We start from the raw sequence: 22,145 nt of genomic DNA on the forward strand, positions 1-22,145 counted from the left end.
CCCCGCCCCCCCAAGCCCCCCCCACCGTTATGGCTACATAACGCGGGGCGCTTCAGAAATGGCAGCTGACATTTTTGTAGCTCGGCTTTGGCAGAGCTTGTGAAGTGTTTAAGCACTGGCTTTCTGATTTCAGATCACCTTGAAAGAGCTGGTCTCCTGTTTGTGTCCAGCGTTGGTGTGGGATTAATCGTCATGCTGTGCGCTTTGGTGATCCTCGTGTCGTGCTCGAATTACTTCCAGAAATTGCACAGAAAGAAGGATCACTTAGTGCCAGAAAGTGACGGTGCGTACGAGAACAGCGAAAATGAGGAGGAGGAGCAGGAGGAAGAGTCCTCCGATTCGGATGTCCAGGATGAGAGAGCGGGACTTTACAGGCCTTCTTACTCAGGTTATAATTCAACGGAGGCGGCGGAACTGGCCGAAAGGATAGAGCGCAGAGAGCAGATCATACAAGAAATTTGGATGAACAGTGGTGTGGATATGACACCTCCTAGAAATATGAACACATTTTATATTAATGAACAATAAATGGCTTATTTTGGATGACGCCCTAGCCCTTTTTTTTTTAAAAAAGAAATGTACCTTCTGTGAAGGAACATTTGTATCAGTGCATATAATTATTTGTAAAGTAAGAAGAAATATATGCAATAAAAGGAGAGTTTCAAACCCTTGACTGTCTATAAATCTTTCTGTGAAAAACACGTTTACAAGCTTTCATAGTTTTAAGTTATATGTTATGGATTACTTTTCACTGTAATTTGGGATCAATTGCCATACGCAGGTTAAGGAATATTAAAAAAGGACAAAAATATTTAAGCAGCATAACATGGAGAAACACCTGCATTAGGCCATGGCACTTGTGACCAGTTAGTGCGTTGCAGCTCATAAATTACATGAGAATGTGCTCTATTGATGAGAAATGTGACTAGTGTTAATAGAGTGAACAGGACAAAGAAAATTAAACACAGGTTCCTGAAGCTTTTCTGCTCTTTCATTAACCTAACCTTTCCCTAATAAATCCCGTTCCTCTGGTAACAGTGATCCTGATTACAAGGGGGTTGAATTCTGCTCACTTTGAGTCCAGCTGATGCAATTACTTAGAAGAGAGACGTGAAAGAAGGTCCCTCTCTGGGCTGGGAGGTCTGGAAACTAAGCTGCAAAGAAGCGCCCGGTATTTCAGTGAAAATTTTCAGGGTTTGAGAATTAGTTTCCTTAGTAACAGTCCTCTTGATGGTAATGTAACGGCACCTGAAGTCAGGCACACTTCGGTGTGCAGAGATTTCACAATACCTCTCGGAGTCTACAGCTTCGTTTTTAAAGCACATAGCCACCAGATAAGGCTAGCCCTAGGAAGAAAAGCACTGCTGAAGCGTGGACATAAAGGCAAAAATCAATCTGTGTTCAAGACCCTCAGTGCCCCCTCGTTAAGGAGAAGGTCACCGTTCAACCATCAGAAGATACCTGACCGAGATGTAATTCTGCTGCTACCCATGCTGGCAAATTTGTGAAGCACAAGCTCGAAAATGGCTGCTTTCATAGAAGACTCTTGAAGTTGACACATACTAAGAACTCTTACTTCCTAAGTGAAATGCTGTGTTAGTTTTTCTGATATTAAAGCATGGTTTAGAGCCAGCACTTGATTGAAGGTTAAATTCTCAAGATTTTTTTTATAAGTTCACAGTCTTCACTTGAAAATTGTTCAGACTAGTCAGATTTGGTTTCAGTCGGACAGAAAATGAAATCAGAAATGTATCTAAGTTGAGAAAACAACCTTCCTGTCTTTAAATATTATATTTTAACTGCAGTCCATAGGGAATTCACTGAACAAAAGTAGGAAAAATGTCACTTCCTATTGGTAATACTTCATGAGTTCATTGTGCTTTCCCGCTCGGACACTGTGCGTCTAGGTAGAGTGAAGTAGTATGAAGCACTTAGAAAGAAAAAAAAGTGGCATGACTTGTCGTTTCCTACTGGTACAAAGTCAAATTAAGCATGGGAAAACTTTAAAGGGAGGAAGGGGGCTTGCTCAAATGACTAAGGCGCAATCCCGTGCTCAACCGGAAAAATCTTAGCAGCGATCAGCATCGTATCAGCGGAAGGAAGAGAGGCTGAAGAGACGGACGGAGAGCTTAGGTCACCCGTGGCACTGGGAAGCTGCATGAAACACTCGGCGCAGCCCGGGAGCCTGGCCGCACGCCCTCTGGGACTCGACTCTCCCCCTTTCCAACAGAAAGTCATCATAGCCTGTGCCATTGCACGATATTGATGAATAGGTTTTGGTCCGGAAAAAACCCATGCCTTTGTCCTGAGGGTTGAAGAAGGCAGGTTTTTCCTTTTGCCAGCCCTGCGGGCAGGTGTGGGACAGCTCTGGTCGGGAGCTGGCTCCTTCCTCCTGACTCATGGGGGCAGGTGCTACCCATTTCCCGGACAGAAAGAAAGGGAACTGATCTATATCCCGACAATTCCCCCTGCTGACAGACCACGCTAGTAAAAAAATGGATCCTCTTCCTCTTACTGACCCTCTGAAGAGGCCATCATTTGATTGCAGAGAGCGGGCTGGGCTCCAATGCACGGCGAGCAGGGCTGAGGGCTGGGGCTCCCTGGGGCTGCCCCTTCCCCAGCGCAGGGCCCTTCTCCGGCTGTCTCCCCAGAACACTGAGCCCCAGTGAAACTCCCTCCTGAAGAGCCTGGGGCCCACAGGCCAGCTGATCTCCAGCGGATCTATTTTTGGAAGTTATCTGTCTGGCAGTTAATGTTTATACTCACTAAAATTTGTGTAATTTCTTTCCTCATTCTTTATGGCAGCCTGTAAGCCTCCATAGGGTTTTAGTCCTGAAGCTGACATCATAACAAAATCTGGGAGTTAGTCTTTCCACCAGACTTTCACTTTGCTCGAGCCTAGGTAAAATTAGCATCTCCTAGGGGTGGCCACAGACTTGCAGAATGGCTGGGGTTGGAAGGCACCTCTAGAGGGCATCTGGTCCAACCCCCCTGCTCAAGCAGGGCCACCCAGAGCCGGTTGCCCAGGACCGTGTCCAGAGGGCTTTTGAGTATCTCCAGGGATGGAGACTCCACAGCCTCTCTGGGCAACCCGTGCCAGTGCTCGGTCACCCTCACAGTGAAAAAGTGTTTCCTGACGTTCAGAGGAAACCTCCCGTGTTCCAGTTTGTGCCCATTGCCTCTGGTCCTGCCACTGGGCACCACTGGTCCTTTCCCTGTTTTTTTGTTCTCTTCATCCATGCACGTCTTCCATTTGATAGTCCTGCTTTGGGGTTCCCAGCTGAAAACAGGGGTGTCCATTCCTGGTGATGAAGTGACCAAAGTGGCAGCAGATCAGCAGAAACCAGTCTGTAACTGAGGTTAGTCCCTTCCTTGGAGCAAAACTGCAAAATACTTCACTTTTCCCAACTCTCAGTTCTCTCATCTACTTTTACAACCCTGGAGGAAAAAAATCGTTTGTATTAAAGTAAAGATTAGCAATTTATTTTTCTGTTATCTTTGCATATTTGCCTTTAAGTGACTTAACAGACCCGATTCCCTCCTGATTTTCCTCCCTGCCAGCCGCCACAGGCTGCAGGAGGGCAGTAAAAGATTTCCACGGGTGCCGGAGAAGAGCCTGCTTCCCAATATGGAGCATTTCACAGCCTCTGGGAACATGTTGTGAGAAAAAAAAATGTGCCTAATGATGTAAGCCTGTTTAAATGTATCCTCAAACATGGTGGCAAAGTCATATCATGAGCGCCAGCACCAGGAGTAACTCGGCAGGGCAGGCAAAGCAGCTTTTGCTCCAGACTGGGAGGTCAAGCTTCACTCTGGAGCTGTTCCCTTGACTGAATTGTTTATAGTCTGAGTTTGGGTTGCTATTTTATTCTTTTTGTATAAACTTTCCAAGTCTAATTGGGGAAAGCTATCAATTAGTGGTTCACCTCGTTCCCAGATATTCACTGTTCACAGTGGTCTGAAAGTTAGAGTGAAAACAAGGAAAAACCTGAGAAACAGACACTAAATTATTTCAATCTTTCTGAAACGACACCCTCTGCAGAAAAAGCATCCAGCATAGAAACCAGAAAATTAATGGGGAACATTAACATTAACTTACCTGACCCAAGCCCATGCAAATCACAATTTTATGGGAAAACACAGTGTATGCCAATTAAAGAGGAACAGTGTGCAGTGAGCCAGGCTCGTTTCAATGGCAGGTCTGCTTTACTGTAACACGAGTAATGGTAAGAAGCAATTGAATTTGGCTGGTCATTAGTGGGAGGTGTAGACTGAAAAAATAAGAAGCAGAAATGCCGTAGCTGGTATCTACGTCATTTCCAGGCTGTCATGGTTTAACCTCAGTTGGCAACTAAGCACCACCCAGCCGCTCGCTCACTGCCCCCCCCGGTGGGATGGGGGGGAGAATTGGAAAAGCACAAGTGAGAAAAACTCGTGGGTTGAGATAAAAAGTTTAATAATTGAAATAAAAGTATAATAATAATAATAATATGATAATAATAATACTACACAAAGCAAGTGATGCACAGTGCAACCCGTCCCCCAGCCAGTCCCCGAGCAGCAGCCCCCCGGCCAGCTTCCCCCAGGTTATGTACTGAGCATGACGTCACATGGTATGGAGTATCCCTGGGGCCAGTTTGGGTCAGCTGTCCTGGCTGTGCCCCCTCCCGGCTTCTTGTGCACCTCCAGCCTTCTCAGTCGGTAGAGCATGGGAAGCTGAAAAGGCCTTGACTAGTGTAAGCACTGCTCAGCAACAACTAAAACATGGGTGCGTTATCAACTTTGTTCTCGTCCTAAATCCAAAACCCAGCACTGTACCAGCTACTAGGAAGGAAATTAACTCTATCCCTGCCGAAACCAGGACACAGGCTAAGGGCAGAAATATCATTGAAGAGGGTGCCATAGGGCAGCAGCAACGCTATGGGGAGGGCATTCGGTGCTAGCAGCAGGATGAAGTTTCAGCAGTAAAATCCCTGCAACTGCCCAGAAAAGCAGCCTAAGAAGAAAATATTACAAAGGAGAGCTTGCAAGTTGTTTGGCTGTAACTATTAGGTTTATGCTACATGCATAAAACGAAAATGATACGGCCCAGCATGAACACCTAAACTTGCTGGATGGCGATGTGCAGTGCTGGTGTGGCTGTTTTAACTCCCCACTCCTGCCTTTAAAATAACCCAGTTTTCCACCAGGAATCCCTGGACGAGGTTGCAGGAAGCAGTAAATAAATCCTTCCAAAACTCGCACCTTTTATCGGCAGCCAGTCAGGTGTGGCGTGCCTAACGCTTGTGTGACACTGCAGCCAAAAATCCCCGGTGTCACCCCAGCGATCTCAGGGGAGGCACCTGTGATCGGCGGGGCGGCGTGCTGGTGCCCGGGGCGGCCGGAGGGAGGGGACAGCAGGGAAGGAAGGTGCGGGCAGGGCTGGGGGTGAGCTGGGGTGAGGGCAGAGCCTGGAGCAACCTGGGAAAGCAAAACCGTACGCGTGCAAGGAAGGAGCGAAGGACCAAAACCAGGCGTGGAAACCATCCAGTTGGCTTCATCTGCACGTTGGAAAGCGTGAGGGATAAATGACCACAAACATCCTTTTTTGCAAGGTGCCTGGCTGAGCGATGAGGAATTCAAGCATGGGCCAAGGCAAGGGATTTCACGTCACCTGTGACATCATCTGTGGCGGGTTTTGTTGGGCTCCCAAAGCCCACCCAGACCCCGTGAAGCAAATAGGGGGGGGTCACTCTCCATTGAGCTTCAGAGCGAGCCCTGCAAAGCACCACCGAGGCAGCAGCACTGTTGCTCTCAGAGGAGATGCGGGTTCGGGCACCAGGAAGCTCGGTTCCAGCTTGGGAGCACAAAAGCCGCAGGGAGACCCTGCCAAGGAGCACGGCTCGGCCCCGCTGTGTTTGCAGCACACAGAGCCCTATGCCAGCACGCCGTACTGCCTGGGCCTGTGCCCAAAATACCCCACCTGCTGGTGCGCCTCACCCCAGAATTTCAGCGGTGCTGAGGGTGCTCCCTGCTCTGCTACCAAGTGTCACTTTTAGAGACGAAGAGAAAGCGGGGCTCCTGCCAGCCCCCAAGCACTGCTGCCCAAACAGGACCCCCGGGTGGCTGCCCCACAGTGGTCACCCTTGATCCAGGTGCTCTGAGGTGCCCCTGTCAAACCAAGTCCTCCAGGGATCTCCTTCAGCATTAGTGGACTGATTTGTTTTCTCATGTTCTCATTTCTGGAAGAAAAAAAAAAACCCAGCCCCAACACATAGTTGGCCCAGTACTGTAGTAAAAAACTCCTTTTCCAGCGCTGTAGAAAATGGCAGGACTTGCGGCTTCTCGCGGAGAAAGAGACAAATCCCACCTTGATGTTACAAACAGCTCTGGTGGCACCTGGTTACAGCCTGGGCAGGCATCAGATGCCGGTAACGTGCCTTGAAACGCACAGGGCACCTGGGAAATCCTCACCCGGGGGCGGGTGCGCATTAGTAGCTATCCATTAACAATCCCTGTTGCAGAGTAATTACGGCTGTAGAGGATCACCGGCATGCCGGCCGCGGGGTGAGCCCTGACCCAGCCCTATACAACTCCCCAGACTCTTTTTTAAGACCGTTGCATTTTTAAGACCGTGTATTTTTAAGACCCGAAGACATGATGGTAATGCCCAGTCGCTCTTCTCCTGGGGCAGCGAGAGCTTGAAAGCGTCAGCCAGAGCTCACACCTTCTTCACGCAGTAGAGTCAACCAGCCGGGAGACAAAAATCCGTAGGGAACCTTGGTAGGTCCAGTCACAACGGAGCTGCCTGTTGTTTGTTTTTCTTTTGAAAAATCAGGACCCTGAGCAACGTGATCTAGTTGTGAAGCTGGATGTAGTTCAGAGCCAGGCCCCGCTCCAAGCGCGTGGTAGGACCAGCAGCCCTCAAGAGGTCCTCCCAACCTAAATTGTTTTACGAGCCTGTGACCAGCTCTAACCACACCTGGAAGCCAGCCTTCGGAGCTGCGGCAACGCCTGCTCTCCGGCCTTTTGGTCGTGCTGCAACTCCACCACCCTGCTGATCTATCCGCAGCAAAAATTTAAAACGGGATTTCCAAAAAAATCCCTCCTCAGGAAAGAGGTGAAATGTCCTTTTCTAAATGAGGCGGCAGGGCGTTGCTGAGGGAGGGGGAGGCAGGAAGAAACAGAGCTGCAAACTCACAGCTGACCACTGCGCTGGGGACACTTACGGGCTGAATCCTTAAACCGTGTGAGAGACAAAGCAGAGGTGGTGCGAAGGATCACACCACTTACACAGCGGTGGCCCCAGGCTCTTACACTGTAACATGGGTGGCAGCTGCGCGCTGATTATCGGGGCAAAAAAATCCCCACAAAACAATTTTTAACCGCAACATTGTAAGTACTTGGCTGTATTACTCAGCCTTTGCCGAGACCTGCTCTCACAAACACAACCCTTGGAATAAAACAATAATTACTTTTTCTTCTTCCTTGAGGAAGTGCCAGATTTCCTATTTTTGCTACAAACTTCCTCATTCTCAGCACAACCCTGCTGTAGCTGCCGTACGGCCTGTACTCGCCGGAGCACGGGACGGGGACACGCACAGCCCTCGACACAGGCGGGCAGGTGGGTTTGGGTGAGGCACAGTCGCGCCCCAGCACGTGTGGGCAGCCGGGGCTGGGTGGCAAGGAAGGGGCAGCCCGCGGGCACCCCGGGCCACCGCCGCCCCGTCACCCAGCGCCCCGAGATGGAGGGCGAGGACGGGAACGGGCAGAGGAAAGGCGCGAGCTCGTGCTCTTGGTGACTCGCACGCCGACGACAGCCAGGCAGGAAGATGCAATTTGTTGCATCTTCCTCCAAGACCGGCGTGCCGGAGCGCAGGGGCTCGGGAGGTCACTGGCAGCGGGGAAATCCTCCCATCTGCTGGCAGGGAGACCTCGCTGCCCGTGGTGACGGGTGTCCTCCGCTTTCTGGCCCCATCAGGCCAGACCTCTGCAGGCTCCCGGCTCCCACGGTTGTCGGTGCGGAGCGGGAACAAGAGCTGCACCCCAGCGGGACGTCAGCGCTGCCGAAAGCGGGGGCTCCAGCTCCCTGTGCCCACTGGCCCCCACCTCTGGCACGGAGTCTGGGATGGGGTGCTCACCGCCCCCCCGGGGTCACCTCTGCAGCAAGGGCAGCCCACCACAGACACCCCACCCTGCAGCCACGCGGACGGCGGTCCCCTCCTGACATTCGCAAAACCCGCAACTGAGCACAAGGGTTTGTGGGGTGGAGGAGAGGGGAACGGAGAGGGAAAATAACCAGGAAATGTCACCGGAGTATTTTAAAACACTTTGTGCATATTAAGCTCACCCTGCTCTACAACCTTCCAGTACAACAGCCAAATTCCAGCTCCCCGGTGGCTTTTGCCCGTGACCCTCACGCAGTAAAACAAAACAGGAAAATACGTTTGCGGAGTCAGGAGAACGCACCGGCGGGCGCGGGGCAGACCTGGAGCGGCGTCAGTGTCCCAAGGCAGAGCAGCACCCACGGAGCAGCACCCGCCCTGCACCCCAGGGAGCACAGCCGACCTCGCCAGGGGGGGAAGCGGCGCAGGGGCCACGTCCACGCAGCACCGAGTGCCCGTGCCTTGCTTCCTCTCACGCTCCTGTTCGAGGAAACCTCAATAGCACGTTAAGGACTGTAATGGCATTAGCAACTTTCACAACGCATGATACAGATTTCCGTTAATCAGGATGGTGATATGGCACAAAATAAACATGTTAGCAACGTTCCACTGTGCATTTCCTTTGATAGAGAATGGATTTTCCCTCTAGAAAGGCACAACTGCTATCAAACTTCCAGAAATAAACAGTTTAGAAGAAAGATAAAACTGCTTTTGCACATTTGCAAACCTACGTGTGGTCCTATCTCATAATTCTCAGATTCTTCAGAGTAGATCTATAAATACCTATAGGCTTTGCTTTGTCCTGGACTCTCTCATCTTTCTCCAGCAAGTTCATTCAATTTCAGCCACAACAAATGAATCCAGCAGATCCACAGATGCTGCTGTGAGAACTCAGAAGAGCATTGATCCCATGGACTGTTTTCTCAGCTAGAGAAGAAAACGGCCAATTACAGCAGAGAACAGCAGTCAAACGTACGTAGAATAAAATGGAGTTTCTTCTGTGTTAATTACTTCCCGTGCCCGATTTTCCCTCGCTTTTAGAGAGGGAACGACAATATCATAAGCACCATAATCAAAGGTCCTGTTCAAACGCCCCCCTCGGAATCCTCCATATAATGGTAATTTAAAAGTCTCTTTTTCACTGAAACAGTAACTCTCAACAAGTCCTGGAAATACAGTAAAGCTTCTTGGGCTCCTTTGACACGTACGCCAGCCGCAGAGAGAACTGCCGGGAGGGAGGCACTAGCAACGCGTTAGGGTTTTGTCATGGAAAACCAGTTACCTGCGGTCATGGATGTGCAGGAAGGTTTAACAAGTGAGATCCGGGGAGTATAGATACTTTACCGCTTACGTTATTTTCATTTTGCCTCCTCTGCTATCGAATACCTTCCTGGTATCGAGGACATTAAATCAAATGGCCAAAACCCAACGATGACTTCAGTTATTTACAGGACTGGGAGCCCACATAGCAAACTCCTCGGAATAATACTAATCTAAGATGAAAGCTCTATTTGTAAGAGGGATTCAGTTGGATATTTTCAAGCATTCATTATAACTGATCCAAAACATCTGGGAAGCTTCCTGCCAAGGCCACTAATCTCAGTGCAGTTATGACTAAAGTAACTAAAAAAAAAGCTACTTTCAAATGGCGAGGAGCAGGCAAGTAAGTACCGCGGTGCATAAATGCCAATAAATAAGCGCCGCTAGGTAAGGTCACGTTGCAACCCCCGATCCCGGAGCGTATCTCTAGACCAGGTAGCTTACGGGCAGTCCGTCTTTCGGGAATCTCCCTCCCAGGTAGGCAGGACAAGAACCGCACAGCACAGCTGGCTGTCCTCAGCCAGCTTCTTAAGTGGAAAACATGAGATTTGGGGGAGCGGAAAGCGTTGCCACAAGCAGCACAGGAAACAAGCGATCCCTGGAGGAATTTAGTTTGGGAACCACCAGGTTATAACTCCCCCCTGGATACAAAACGTGCCAGGCTGCCACACAACTCGCTCTGGAAGCTTATAAACAGGGCTACATTCTTTTCTGGCTGCCAAAAGGACTTAAATATTTTAGAACATTGCTGGAAAAGAGGGAAACAAATGTGCAACAACCCTAAGTCGTTAATCTACCAATAGTAATTTGATTTTTTTGAAGGATATATATAATTGCCCAAACAGAATAATTACTTTCCTGAACCTGTTTTGAAATTTGGGACCTCAGACAGCATTCGTACACATCCCTGTGAAACCCATCCTGAGAGGGGAGAGGAGGGAGGGGGTTTGCATCTGTAGAAGCCCCCTTAAAAGCCACAGCAACACCTCTGGCAACCTGAGCCTCTTACAACCGGCAGGACTGATCAGGAGCTGGGGCTAGGTGACTAACAGCTTTTATAACAAACAAATGAATTTTACGATCTTATAATGATTTCACTGAGCGCTGCCAATCCCAGTTATGGATCGAGAAGATTCATCGTATCTCTGTGGGTTGCAATGATGCCAGTGATACTAAGAAATTTCTAAGTATTTCCAGATTTTCTTCACTCCACCCTGTGACGACGGCAAAGGAGCACATTAGGAAAAAGCCTTCAGCTACAGAAATGGTTAAAAACCTCCAAAGAATTGTACAGGACAGTGATTTTCATCTGACAGAGTCATAGAACAAGGTATTCTTTTAAAACCCGCTCCATTTTCTTGACACATTGAAATAATTCCAAGTAGTTTTAAAACATAAACCAATTGAAGTTTTGCAACTTAGAAAAATCCCGCATACTGATTTTTTTTTTTTTAAAAAACATGTTATGGTAAAGTTGATATTCCAGAAAAACTACCAGACACAAAACTTTCCTAAAAGTATCAGTGATTGAAGTAAAAACACCATTAATAGTTAATGGCATTAATTCTCTTCTCTGTATTCAATCTTCCAGCTGCGAGTTCAACAAACGCTTCGGTTTAACGTGATCAGCGTCTCTTCAACCATACTAATACTTGAAGAAAATGATGATTTTTTCATTGCGATGGAAAAAACCAGCCAGCAAAACACTTTCTTTTTGTTACTTTATGACGACTGAAAAAAGCAGAGAGATTTAAGCCAGCAGTATGGAGATTTGTGAATCTGGAGAGCCACAAGCCAGGTATTTTTAGCAGACAGCCAACGACCACAGAATTTACTTCCATCTTGTTGCACTGGCAGGTTTGGCGAGGCAGGAAGCTTCTGGTTGGTAGTATCTCAGACGTTTGTGTTTTCAAATGCCTCTGCCGCTAGGCCCTCCTGACATGAGGATTAAGGCATGAGTAAGACAAAAAAATACTATCAATGAAAAATGTCAAATGCGGGCGTAAGTTCAGAAGCAAACATAACCCATCTGCCTTCCAGAGTTGCTGAGCAGCCCTAGCACCACAGTGCCATGACGTGGCACCCGCAAAACATATTTCACATTAAAGTTTGACTTTGACAAGCATGTGCTGATGAGGAACTGCCTGTTCTCGAGACTGATGTAGTTTGTGAACGTGATCTAGTTTGGCTCAGGTGGAAACGAAGCACGCGTGTGCAGGGGCAACTTGGTATCCTGACGTCTATTGCAAACCACAAACCCGACGTCCTTAGCTGGCTTGCCTTTCTGTGCTGCAGAACTGAAAAAGTGGGTGTTCTCAGCTCCCGGCTGCCCTAGGGACAACTGCTTTGGGGTGTGAACGAAGACATCATTTTAGTTGCTGGCTGCAAGTGCCCACATCAGATCACCTCTTTTTAAAACACTCAGTGGATCCTCATGCAGAATTTTCAGGGCACCCTGACTTTCCACTGCTCAGCGACTTGATGAGGATGCACATCTGCCTCCATAGGAAAGCAGCTCCTTTAAAGACACAGAAGTCTAAACATGTAAAACTTGAGCAACTTGTTTCTAAACGTTAATTATCTACCTAGATAATTCTAGAGATTTAATTATCCGTTAGTCATACAGCATCCCAAATCAGAATCCTCCCTTCAAAACCAGACACAACATTTGCTTCAAGTCTACTAGCATTTCCTTCGTTAGTCTTGAGCCCAGAACTGATTGGTGATACGTTTTAGAAACGGTAACAGGATCCTAAACATCAAGCACATAGTGGAAACACTCTCTGATAAATTTCATAATTTCTCATTTTAAAACGCTGATCCGTTAGAAACGAAACACTTCTAATCCAGTCATAATCTTAGAAGTACTTCCACGTTAGAGATCTTGCCCTATTGAACTTGGTTTTATTGTATCCAATCTACTTGCAAATGATGCTTGCTCTTGTAAACAGGTTTCTGTCAATCTTTGTATAAAAGAATCATGGCTAACAGCTTGTTAAGCTGAGTGAGATCAGTAGGTTGGCTTCCAATGTCAATGAAAACTAAGCCAAAAGAATGAAAATAAAGCTTTCCACAAGGATTTTCGTGTTGTGTTTATATAAAAATACTTCCTTTAAACAATTGTTAAGGGGTAAACTCATTTAAAAATGATAGTTTGGAACCAGCTATGTTGAAATGCAAACAAGCACATAAAAATCACTAACTTTCACTGGATTAGCCTGGGAAAACTGATTTCTTATAAAATAAATTACCTACTACGGACGGTACCACCTAAAAGAAATGCAAGAATCGGGAAGAAAGTATAAAGACCACTCAAAACAATACCAAACATTCTAGTGCATATTTACTAGATATATTATCTATGAAATAGTTTAATATTTCAATAGTCATATTACAAGTTTCTAATAAAATAACCAACTTCAACAGGATTGATTCTGTTCTTTGCAGAGACAAGTGCTGCTACAGTTACACAGAAATGTAAAGATTCACTGAAAACCTAAGGCTGTAACAGGCATCTGCTACAGAAGTGACAATTTCAGCTTTCGTCAGCAGAATCTACCGCACACAACACCACTCCTCGTCGCTAACAGTGGTTTGCAAGTGTTATCAACCAAACAGCTTAAAGAGGCCAAAAGGCGATTGCAGAGCTTCATCTTGGCCCCCATTTGATGTCTTTTACACCATGAAATTGCTTTTTCAAAGCATGGTTGTCCGCCCACTCAGCATTTAGAAATGAGTCGTCGTCATCCTCTTCTAGTTTCTGTAAACAGAACCGACAGGTTAAGAAGGCAGTAATGAATGTAGCCCGCGGTCAGTGTCTACCACAGCACCGCTCACATGCAGCAAGACAACACCGCTACCTTAAGTTCCTCCTGCTTTCTGTAGTAATACAGCATCATCTGTTTTTGCTCTTCATGACTAATCAGAGGTTCACGCCCTGGAGCTCCTTGTCCTTTCTGAAAGAGAAATCGTAAATTTTATTTATGACGGCATTTGCGATACAAAAGAGAAGCTGCTATGCAAAGATAGCAAAGTCTTTCTTCAGACAGTAGGATTTCTCAAACTTAATAAGCCCCTCAGGACAGGAAAATAAATGTTGAGAAATTTCTGCTGCATTCAAGAGAGAATTATTTTTTCATCTCAGCATCTAAATCATGCTGTCAATTTTGTGGACATCAATGGAAGCTGCAAACAGGATTGAGTCTATTTTACTTAAACTTCCGCTCTAAAAGACATAATAAAACTCTCTGCTTTAAGGCCGTTCTAGATGTCTCAGGATAGGCCCATCCGTCTTTAGCTCCCCTGCTAATACAGACTCAAGATGGCATATGACTTAGTAAAGCAGGGAAGGAAGGCAGTTACAAAACACTACAAATAAAAGAATTTTTTTTTCCAGGCAACTGTCCTTGCAGAAGAAACGATGCGCACAGCAGAAAATAGCTGATGACGGCTATTGTCAATGATAGCAAACAGAACAGTTTGAATGGAGATGGTGAATCCTCTCTGGAACAAAAAGGGTCTGAGCTGGTTTAAATTAGCTCTCCAACCCAAGAATGCAGGCACCCCTTGTCAGATAGAAAACTGCCGTATTACTTCGCAATCTCTGAAGAGGTCCATCAACTAATTAAACAGTAAGGAAACTTTCCTGGGAACCTACACTTCAATGGCTGTTGAGTTGTCACACAATTTTTCAGTCACCCTGATAGGAAAGAGAAAGCAATTCTGGTCTTCTAAATGACAAACACATAAATCACTTGACTTATCTTTGAGGAACTCTATTGCAGACACCTGCAGATAACAACATCTGCCATAAACATTAATGCTTTCTGTGGCAGAGAAGCTCTCACTGACATGGAAGTGAAATGCAGCTCCAGAATAATTCTGAGCTATGGATAAGTACTCTGAGACATTTGACATTCACAAAAGCACCCCCTGAAGGTGTTATTTTATATACACACACACACATATATACACACATACAAACACACACAAACAGGGTGAGCATCTTCTGACAAAGCTCTGAAAGTGAATTGAAACACCATTCTTCCCTTGAGTATGGCACTCTCACCAGAGATGAACAGAACTGCGCAGTTAGTACAAAATCACTTTGTCCAAAAAAATAATGAACAGTCCCAGTAGCTTGGTACTAATTCTGATATTGCAAGAACATGACCATTGCGTCAGACACCAGTATGCACTTAATGACTGGCTTTTGCTGAAGCATCAGGTCTATAAAACTGAGGAGCAGCAGGAGATCTTTGCCTCATTTTAGCTCATTACTCCAGAGGATGACTCAGACCTGTGTTCACAATTAATAGAGAAGGCCTCATCTGCTTCACCGCATCTGACAACTGGAAAGTCTCATTCCTTTAAAAAAATTTCAGCTGGGAGCTTTAGGTGAGCTGGCGCCGACAGCGCAACTGGGTGACGCAGGCCCAGCAGCTTGTTCTTCCTTCTAGCACGCGGCGAGTTCTCACTGAACACTTTGGGAGAGCGTAAGTTCAGGCTCCTCCACAACCCGTGTCCTCTCAAAGAAGACGCATGTCCACATTTCCAAGGCAACTGAGACAGTTTGAGGACCTGCCGTCAAGAAACTCAGGACACCGCAGGCAGGAAATTACTGAGTTACACTGTCTTTCAGACACAGAACAGACTGAAACGGGGATGAGAGGTATCCACACCACACATGCACAAAACATTGAAACTGTTTTTTAAAGGCCAGGATACGGAGACAAAAACATTCACAAGTATAATTAGAAAAACTGGGCAGACTGAATGACTGGGACTGTTCAGTGCTCTGCACTGAGATGGAACTGAGAGCCAACTGAGGGTTTTTTAAGCTTTTCAGTTTGTATTTAATCTATTTTTAAATACCTCTTTGCTGTACTTTAGAAAAGTGCTATGGAGCAAGTAATAGCAACTACAGTATTTAACTGACAGGCAAAGGAATTACTAAAGAAAAACTAAAATATAATAAATTAAAACCTTAAAATAGATGTACAGTTTTAAGACACTCAAGCCAGAACTAATCTACTGCATTTTATACACCTACAGACAATTCACTTCCACGGAGAATTAGACAGCCAAAGGTGAATAACTTTTAAAGAAATCTCCTGGCGATACTCACTTTCTGTATCTTGACAATGATAGTTGTTTTCTCATTTTTGCCTACATAGTCAGAGAGCAACTTTGTTTCTTTCAACTCCTTTCCTGCCCACCATAATTGTGCTTCGGATTCTTCTATAACTTCAAGCCCAGCCTGTGACAAATAAACAAACAAGGTGAAGTGTTGGGGGGGTGTTGTTTTTTGCTTTTTTCCAAAACCAGAAAAATTTTCTGGGCAAATCTTTCTGGAATTCCTAACAGAAAGGCCAGTGTAATTTTACACTATACTTCTGCTACATCTTTCTCCTTCTACTAATCTACAGCATTTTCATTCATATTCCATTCACTCTTGATCTAACGTAAACACTGGGCAATAAATTCTCGATCCTGGCATTAGAAAGAAATGACAAGCTATTTCAAATGAGTCCCAGACCTACCTGAACTTTGTATGTAACACTTGAAATACACTTCATTCATCTTATTTCTAGTTGAGCTATTGCTGTGCTTTTACATAAACTATTAAACAAAGTTTGTCATGCAAATGAAAACAACCTTCATGGATAAAATGTAGGACAGCACAGCACGTATTTCACCCAGGCACTATATATAATCCAAATACATTACGGCATACATGAGTTCCCGACAAGTCTTCTTTATCTTCAAACTCCATCCTAACTGGATCATGCGGAGGCAATCCCATTGGATACACAATCATCACAGCCCCTCGAAGCTGGTCCAATGCATCTTTCACCATCTCCATATTAACACACACATTGGCCTGAACTTGTTTCTGAAATACAGGCAGGGATCATTGGTAACTTAAAAAAACATGAGGAAAGACTTTGCTTTGTAGTCAGTTCAAAGGTTCCGCAGTGGGATATTTGAGCAAAGCTAACCGGCTGCACAAAGTTATTAGGAGCACAGATTTTCTCGTTTGAATATCGACTTCTGAATATATCACTACACTTTTGCCCCCTCCATTCAGCTTGCTTACACTGGGGGAAAAAAAGAAAAAAACCAAAAGAAAAAAAAGATTGTGTAGGAGGCATTTAGTAACAAATGTCTGTGGGATACAGGCATTCAAGTAAGTACGCGTATGACCACAGAAACTGGATGGGGAGTCTTTTGTTCCAAGTACTTGTGATTCATGAACAAGATTCAAAACAGTAGAATTCATTTGAGGGCTAGAGAAGGGGCCTAAAACTTGAGGAAAAAAATAGAGCACATGTGAGCAGAAGAGAAAAGCTTGGCAGATTGCACGGCTTATGCAGAGATCTGTAAGATCAAATACTTGAAATCATTCCAAACCCTACTGCAACGGACAGAGGAAAAACAAGACACATCTGGAAGAGAATAAAAAGTTTTTGCTTATGGATTTAACAGTTCCAATATTTTAAGTAACAAGGTTGATAAAGAAGAGAGCAAGAGAACGTTGCCTCCTTGTGGACATTCTTAAACTAGTTAACTGGCAAGTACAATTGGTTTCTCAATCTCAGATGATCAACCTTTTTTTTTTTAAAAAAAACACAGGCAAATTTCTTCATTTTCATAGTTATAAAGTGATGAACCTAACAAACCACTTAACAAACTATCCTTAACTTCATTCACCAGTGAATGGCAGTAATTTCTGGAGTAAGTCAGCATGCAGTGCGGCAATTTTGCCACTTCTTACTGTAAATGACAACACAGCATACAGCTGGAAGTTTCACCCAGGAAGACCTGCAGGTCGGAGACCAGATCTGCAGATATTTTCGACTCAAGAAGTAAAACTACATCATATTAATTTCCTCCCTGTTTAGAAATAGAGTTGATGAGATGCAATCCAACAGAAAAAAAAAGTCCATCTGGAGAAAATCTTTATAGTCCAGAAGCTTTAATCTGAAACACCTCTCATTTTGCGTAGATTTTGCTATGACTCAGAACAGTTTGGCTGAAATCCTGCCTCTAATTCAGGAAAGGTTTGCTGCAGCTCAGCGCACTGGAAGCACTGCCAGGCAACAGGGCAGCTCCTCTGCTTGCCTCCACGAGGCCTTTGGAAACACTCACTCTAGACGACTGATACGACACTGTTGTTATCAGCAATGAAACAGCCAAGAAGGCCAATTCAAGTGCACAGGCAACACCAAAAATTCAGTAACGTTATCTATTTGCACAACTGGTTTAAAGCTGTTTTAAAGTTCCACACATACTAATTCCCAGAATTGTAGGGGTGGGGAGAAGAAAATTACTTGCAGACGTTTACAAAAATGCAATCTGATAACAAATATTACTTAATTTGTATTTCAAAGTCGTATGAAAGCTGAGACACAATACAGAGCATCTACAGATTTGGTAAAGTGACGCTGAATAATTGAGACCATACTCCCATCAGGGCATACCCTCAGACTTATCTTTAAACACACAAACTCGTTGGGACTGAGCATGAGTCCAAGTGCTTGTAAAACCAAGGGCTAATCTAAGAGATTAGAACACAGTTTTCAATTAATTATACATAAAACTCAAAAGGCTATGTTAATGAGCAAAAGGTATTTTACGCCAGGAACATCACAGAATGCAGTTAATTTTTCACCAGAAAACACGACAAGCATTCGCCTAAAGAATACATCAATAGCAAATTAAGAGCGTGTGGATAAAATTAAATGCGATTTAATCATTCATTGTGGTCTCGGCTGCCAGCATTCACTTGGAGTTTAATATCTGATTCTTTAACTTGTTGAACCAGCTTGGCAAAAGCCATTAAGAAAATCATTAACAGAAATGTCAGTTTTTATTAGACCGTTCACATCACTTCATGATATTACTTAAAAAGTGTTAGCCCTTGCACTGGAAGCAGTCTGTTTTTTCTTAAGCTGCCTAACTACATAGCACCTGTTAAGAAAGTCCCACATACCACATGCTACTTCAGGAAACTTACCCTAGAGATTAATGCCTTGGCTTCCTCTATTGTCTTCTTTATAACTTGCTGCATTTTTTCATTTGGAGCTAAAAAGAAGAGACACACATTTAATAGTCTACACTTACTATAAAGAAACCAAGCAAACAACTTGTCCAGGTTATTCTCTACTGTAAGCAAATGAAACGTTGTTAAATCACAAAGCAAGAGAGACACTACTAAGTTGCAGTCTATTTACCAGTTTGCTACTTCATTGCCATATTTCTTACTAACTTAAGAAACAGAACACTATTTCTCCTGGGAGAGCCAGACTTACTTTTCTACGAAGACATTTGATTGGTGTTTGGAACTTCACCTGGGACAAAAATATTGAGCAGAAAGCAACAGCCATAATCTCATCCTCACCACAACCAAAACTAATGCTCTCTTTCCCACTTACGGCTATTGTGGGCTGTGCTGGCAGACATGCATAAAAGGGGACAAGAGCTTGGAGTTTTCCGACTCTTTTCCAATTAAAATTTCAATCTAACAGCAAATGCAGTTTTGCAAATACAATGTGCATTTCATTTTATAGTTACCTATTTTAACTGTTATAAAAAGCCTCTCCTCAAAAACAAAAACCCAATTAAATCATACTCATTCACAGCTGAACATTTAAATGCATCGTTTGATGGTATTTAGTTTGGCCCACGTTTACATGCTGTTCAATATTCTAATTTTGTTAATATTACAAAGCTCTCCTCCCACTAACAAATACATCCCCGAGGACAACTACAAGTGGTACTCTCCTTACGTTAACCTTGCTTGCAAATTTCTACCGTAAGGCCCAACACTGCTCGCAACCATGCCAAACAAGACAGGCTTTGTCCACGTGCCTACGTACGAGACACTCAGCTATTTCTGAGAACACAGTTAGGAGGGAAAACATTTCACTATAATATAAGCTCTTAATCAAGTTCAGCAAAGGCTTAAATTTGATCAGGCAATGTGTTGTGTTAGAAGAATTATTTTCCCCTAAATAAGACACTCGGAGTAAGCTGTTTGCGTATGACAAGTTAAGACTAAGTTATTCAAAGATTCCTCCTTAACTGAGCCGCCCTTCAGCCAACGTCTGAAGGGCTGCTGCCCTGACAGGGCCGTTGTGGTGTCAGGAGTACAGGGACAGACAGCAAGACGACAATCGTGGTCTCTTCTGTGCAATCAGTCCTCACGCTCTCGACTCTAAAGTGGTGCTCGATACACATACCAAGTGCTAAGGCAAAACCACTTGGCTGGAGTTGCAGAAGGAAAAAGTGACAGGAGTGAGTTCAGTAAGTCTGAGTCACAGCGAATGAGAAAAAAGGAGAAATCTTAGAAAAACCACCTGTTAACGTATCTTGGAGCCTCTGGAGAAAAATAGCACACCAGTATGCATTTATGAATGGAGAGAATAAACTAATGTGAGACAGTCAAGCTCGCTTCTGATAATTGTTTACTTATCTTGGGAGTTTACTTCCAAGTACTACAGTTGCAAAGTTAAATAACATATGTGCTGAAGAGATATACTACTACTTAGGCTTTTAAATCAACATTACACCAGGCCCTAATCCAAGACAGAAGACTTACATATGTAACTGATATTTTAGCTGATCTGTTGTGAAAGCAGGCTCTTGAAATAGCTGCTACTTAACAAACCTATGACTACCTTTAATATAGTTTATGTATAGGATTATTTTTATAATTAGCAAATAAACATGAGCCCGCTAGCATGCTGGCCTGAAATATGTATACTTGAGAGCTACTCTTTTTTTTTTTCATCTTCCAGGACACTGAGGTAAAAGTGAAAGGTCCAGAATTATGGTTTTCATGTACCTCATTATATTATAGATTATCTGTGTCTGCAGGGAAAGAAGCATTTATGATTGATTTACCATGTCCATTTCTTCGCCCAATTTCATCCTTCTTGAAGACACTTCCACCACTTGGTACGCACTTCTCTGCCCACTCATCCTTCAACTTCAGTTCTTCGATTTGCTCATCTGTCAGTCCTTGCATATTGTAAGGCAAGAAAACACCATGCTCTGCCAGCTCCTCCATCTCTTTAAAGTGTTTAGAGAACAAGATTAAAAATCCGTGTTATTGAGAACATATCATTTACAAAAGCCTTTCACATTATGTACACACAGGCAAAACTTACTCCTAGCCTTCAGTTTCTAAAGAGCTAAGTATATGGAATAAATAATAAGGTATATATATACACACAAATATATAGCTATATGTGCTGTAATTACATGATAATTCATACATTTCACATACATATGAAACAATGTAACAAATGACACAGTGCAGGTATGCAAACCAAGACAATGCTTGCTTGCCATAAACTTTTTCTTTTTGGTATTTCCTTAATGAGCTTTAGCTGACTGCATGTTCCTTTTTCGAAGTACTTTTGGGAAAGGAACTCTTTCGAAATGGAAAAACATTTTACTGTTATGCAGTAATGAATTTCTCTGCAGTTCAGAAAATACGTAACTGGACTACCTGTAGCTTTGTCCATACGACATCCAACCCAAGGGATTTTTACAATAATTTATGTCTAATCAAGAAACAACAGTACAGGGTAATTCTAGCTGAGACAACAGAGAGGTGTAAACGCTGGTCAGCAATGCACAGTCTCACGCAGCGAGAGCAGACGGTGTGTGGATGCAGTTTCCTAACCCTTTTGTCTAGCCTATTGCATCTGATCCATGGCCTGCAAGCTACACTCACCACTTTCCCCCAGAACAACTTATCCAGCTGCCAGCCCACTTCACGGCACAAAAAAAAGCCTCTTTACCATCGCCATATTAATTACAGCCTATCCATCTCACAACAGACACACCAGAAGCCCCAAGAAACGGCAATTCTGTTCCCGTGGCTGGGAATAAAGGCACGCACATGAAAACGTAAAGGCTAAGCCTAAATTAGCGAGTACTGTGGAGCAACAGCGGCAGATCTGTAGAAAGAGCGAGTGCTAAAAATACAGTAACCACAGTGTCTGGGTTTTCCAATTTTTTTATTTCAGATCAGCCTCAGTATGGCCTCATACACTACACACATACTTGAGGCTGGAGCACATCAGCTGTAGACGGACCGCGCCCTTCAGGTCACTCTCATCTGAAGGGAATCCCCGTTCGTGCGTTCCTAGGCTGATCCACAAAGCAAACCAAAGCACGGTCGGCCGGGACAAACAGTAAATACTTTTCAAAAGCCGACTCCTGAATTGAACTAAAGCACTAATTTAGACACATCCAGTGACTCTCCATCACACGGCAAGCGGACGCCTCGCACCACTCATGCCCTAGGCAACACGAGAATTTCATTCACATATGGGGTACACCTCTGGTCACAAAGGATTTATGCAGCCCCTATGGGACGCGACATGCTGCAGTTCAGTCACGCGACAGATGAATTTTCAGCCACGTACAGCGGGAAGCTCTGAGCTCCGATCTGTCTCCAAAAACAGAAGGACTGCTAGAATACCAGAAAGTGGGAACTTACACATGGTTTGGCAACTTTGGTGGGGCTTCATTGTTCTCTTAAATTTAGGGGAGGATGGCTTGCCTGCTACTAAGCTGTCATTTGAGAGGTATTTCTTAGCTTCTGCCGGCGTAGAGCTCCTGCGAGGCTGCAGCCAAGTAACCTCCTAGCGCCGCCCCCCAGCT

At 44.6% G+C, this 22,145-nt stretch overlaps 2 protein-coding genes across 2 annotated transcripts in view; one reads left to right on the forward strand and one right to left on the reverse strand.

The window, feature by feature from the left end:
• The window catches only part of EVA1C (eva-1 homolog C (C. elegans)), a 46,103-nt gene extending 45,490 nt beyond the window's left edge, over positions 1-613 (forward strand). The window contains 1 exon segment of the mRNA XM_009328014.1: positions 134-613. Within this exon segment, the coding sequence (XP_009326289.1) occupies positions 134-528 (395 nt within the window). The 3' untranslated portion in view covers positions 529-613.
• Positions 614-12,794: 12,181 nt separating this feature from the next.
• Positions 12,795-20,538, reverse strand: LOC103920251 (chromosome unknown open reading frame, human C21orf59). The gene is made up of 6 exons (XM_009327939.1): positions 20,373-20,538; positions 18,484-18,551; positions 16,201-16,359; positions 15,592-15,723; positions 13,325-13,420; positions 12,795-13,224 (listed from the first exon to the last, which is right to left on the reverse strand). The coding sequence occupies exons 1-6, from the start codon at positions 20,536-20,538 to the stop codon at positions 13,114-13,116; spliced, it is 732 nt and encodes a 243-aa protein (XP_009326214.1). The 3' UTR covers positions 12,795-13,113.
• Between the last annotated feature and the right edge of the window lie 1,607 nt (positions 20,539-22,145).

The sequence above is a fragment of the Pygoscelis adeliae genome, unplaced genomic scaffold (genome assembly GCF_000699105.1).
Source record: "Pygoscelis adeliae isolate BGI_AS28 unplaced genomic scaffold, ASM69910v1 Scaffold154, whole genome shotgun sequence".
Taxonomy (NCBI): Eukaryota; Metazoa; Chordata; class Aves; order Sphenisciformes; family Spheniscidae; genus Pygoscelis; species Pygoscelis adeliae.

Excerpts from the sequence above, each read along its gene's own strand:
- LOC103920251 (XM_009327939.1), bottom strand. The coding sequence starts at position 20,538 with ATGGAGGAGCTGGCAGAGCATGGTGTTTTCTTGCCTTACAATATGCAA. Across the intron at positions 16,360-18,483 it reads CCAAGGCATTAATCTCTAGG|AAACAAGTTCAGGCCAATGT; the intron begins GTAAGTTTCCTG and ends CCTGTATTTCAG. Across the intron at positions 13,225-13,324 it reads GAAAGCAGGAGGAACTTAAG|AAACTAGAAGAGGATGACGA; the intron begins GTAGCGGTGTTG and ends TTCTGTTTACAG.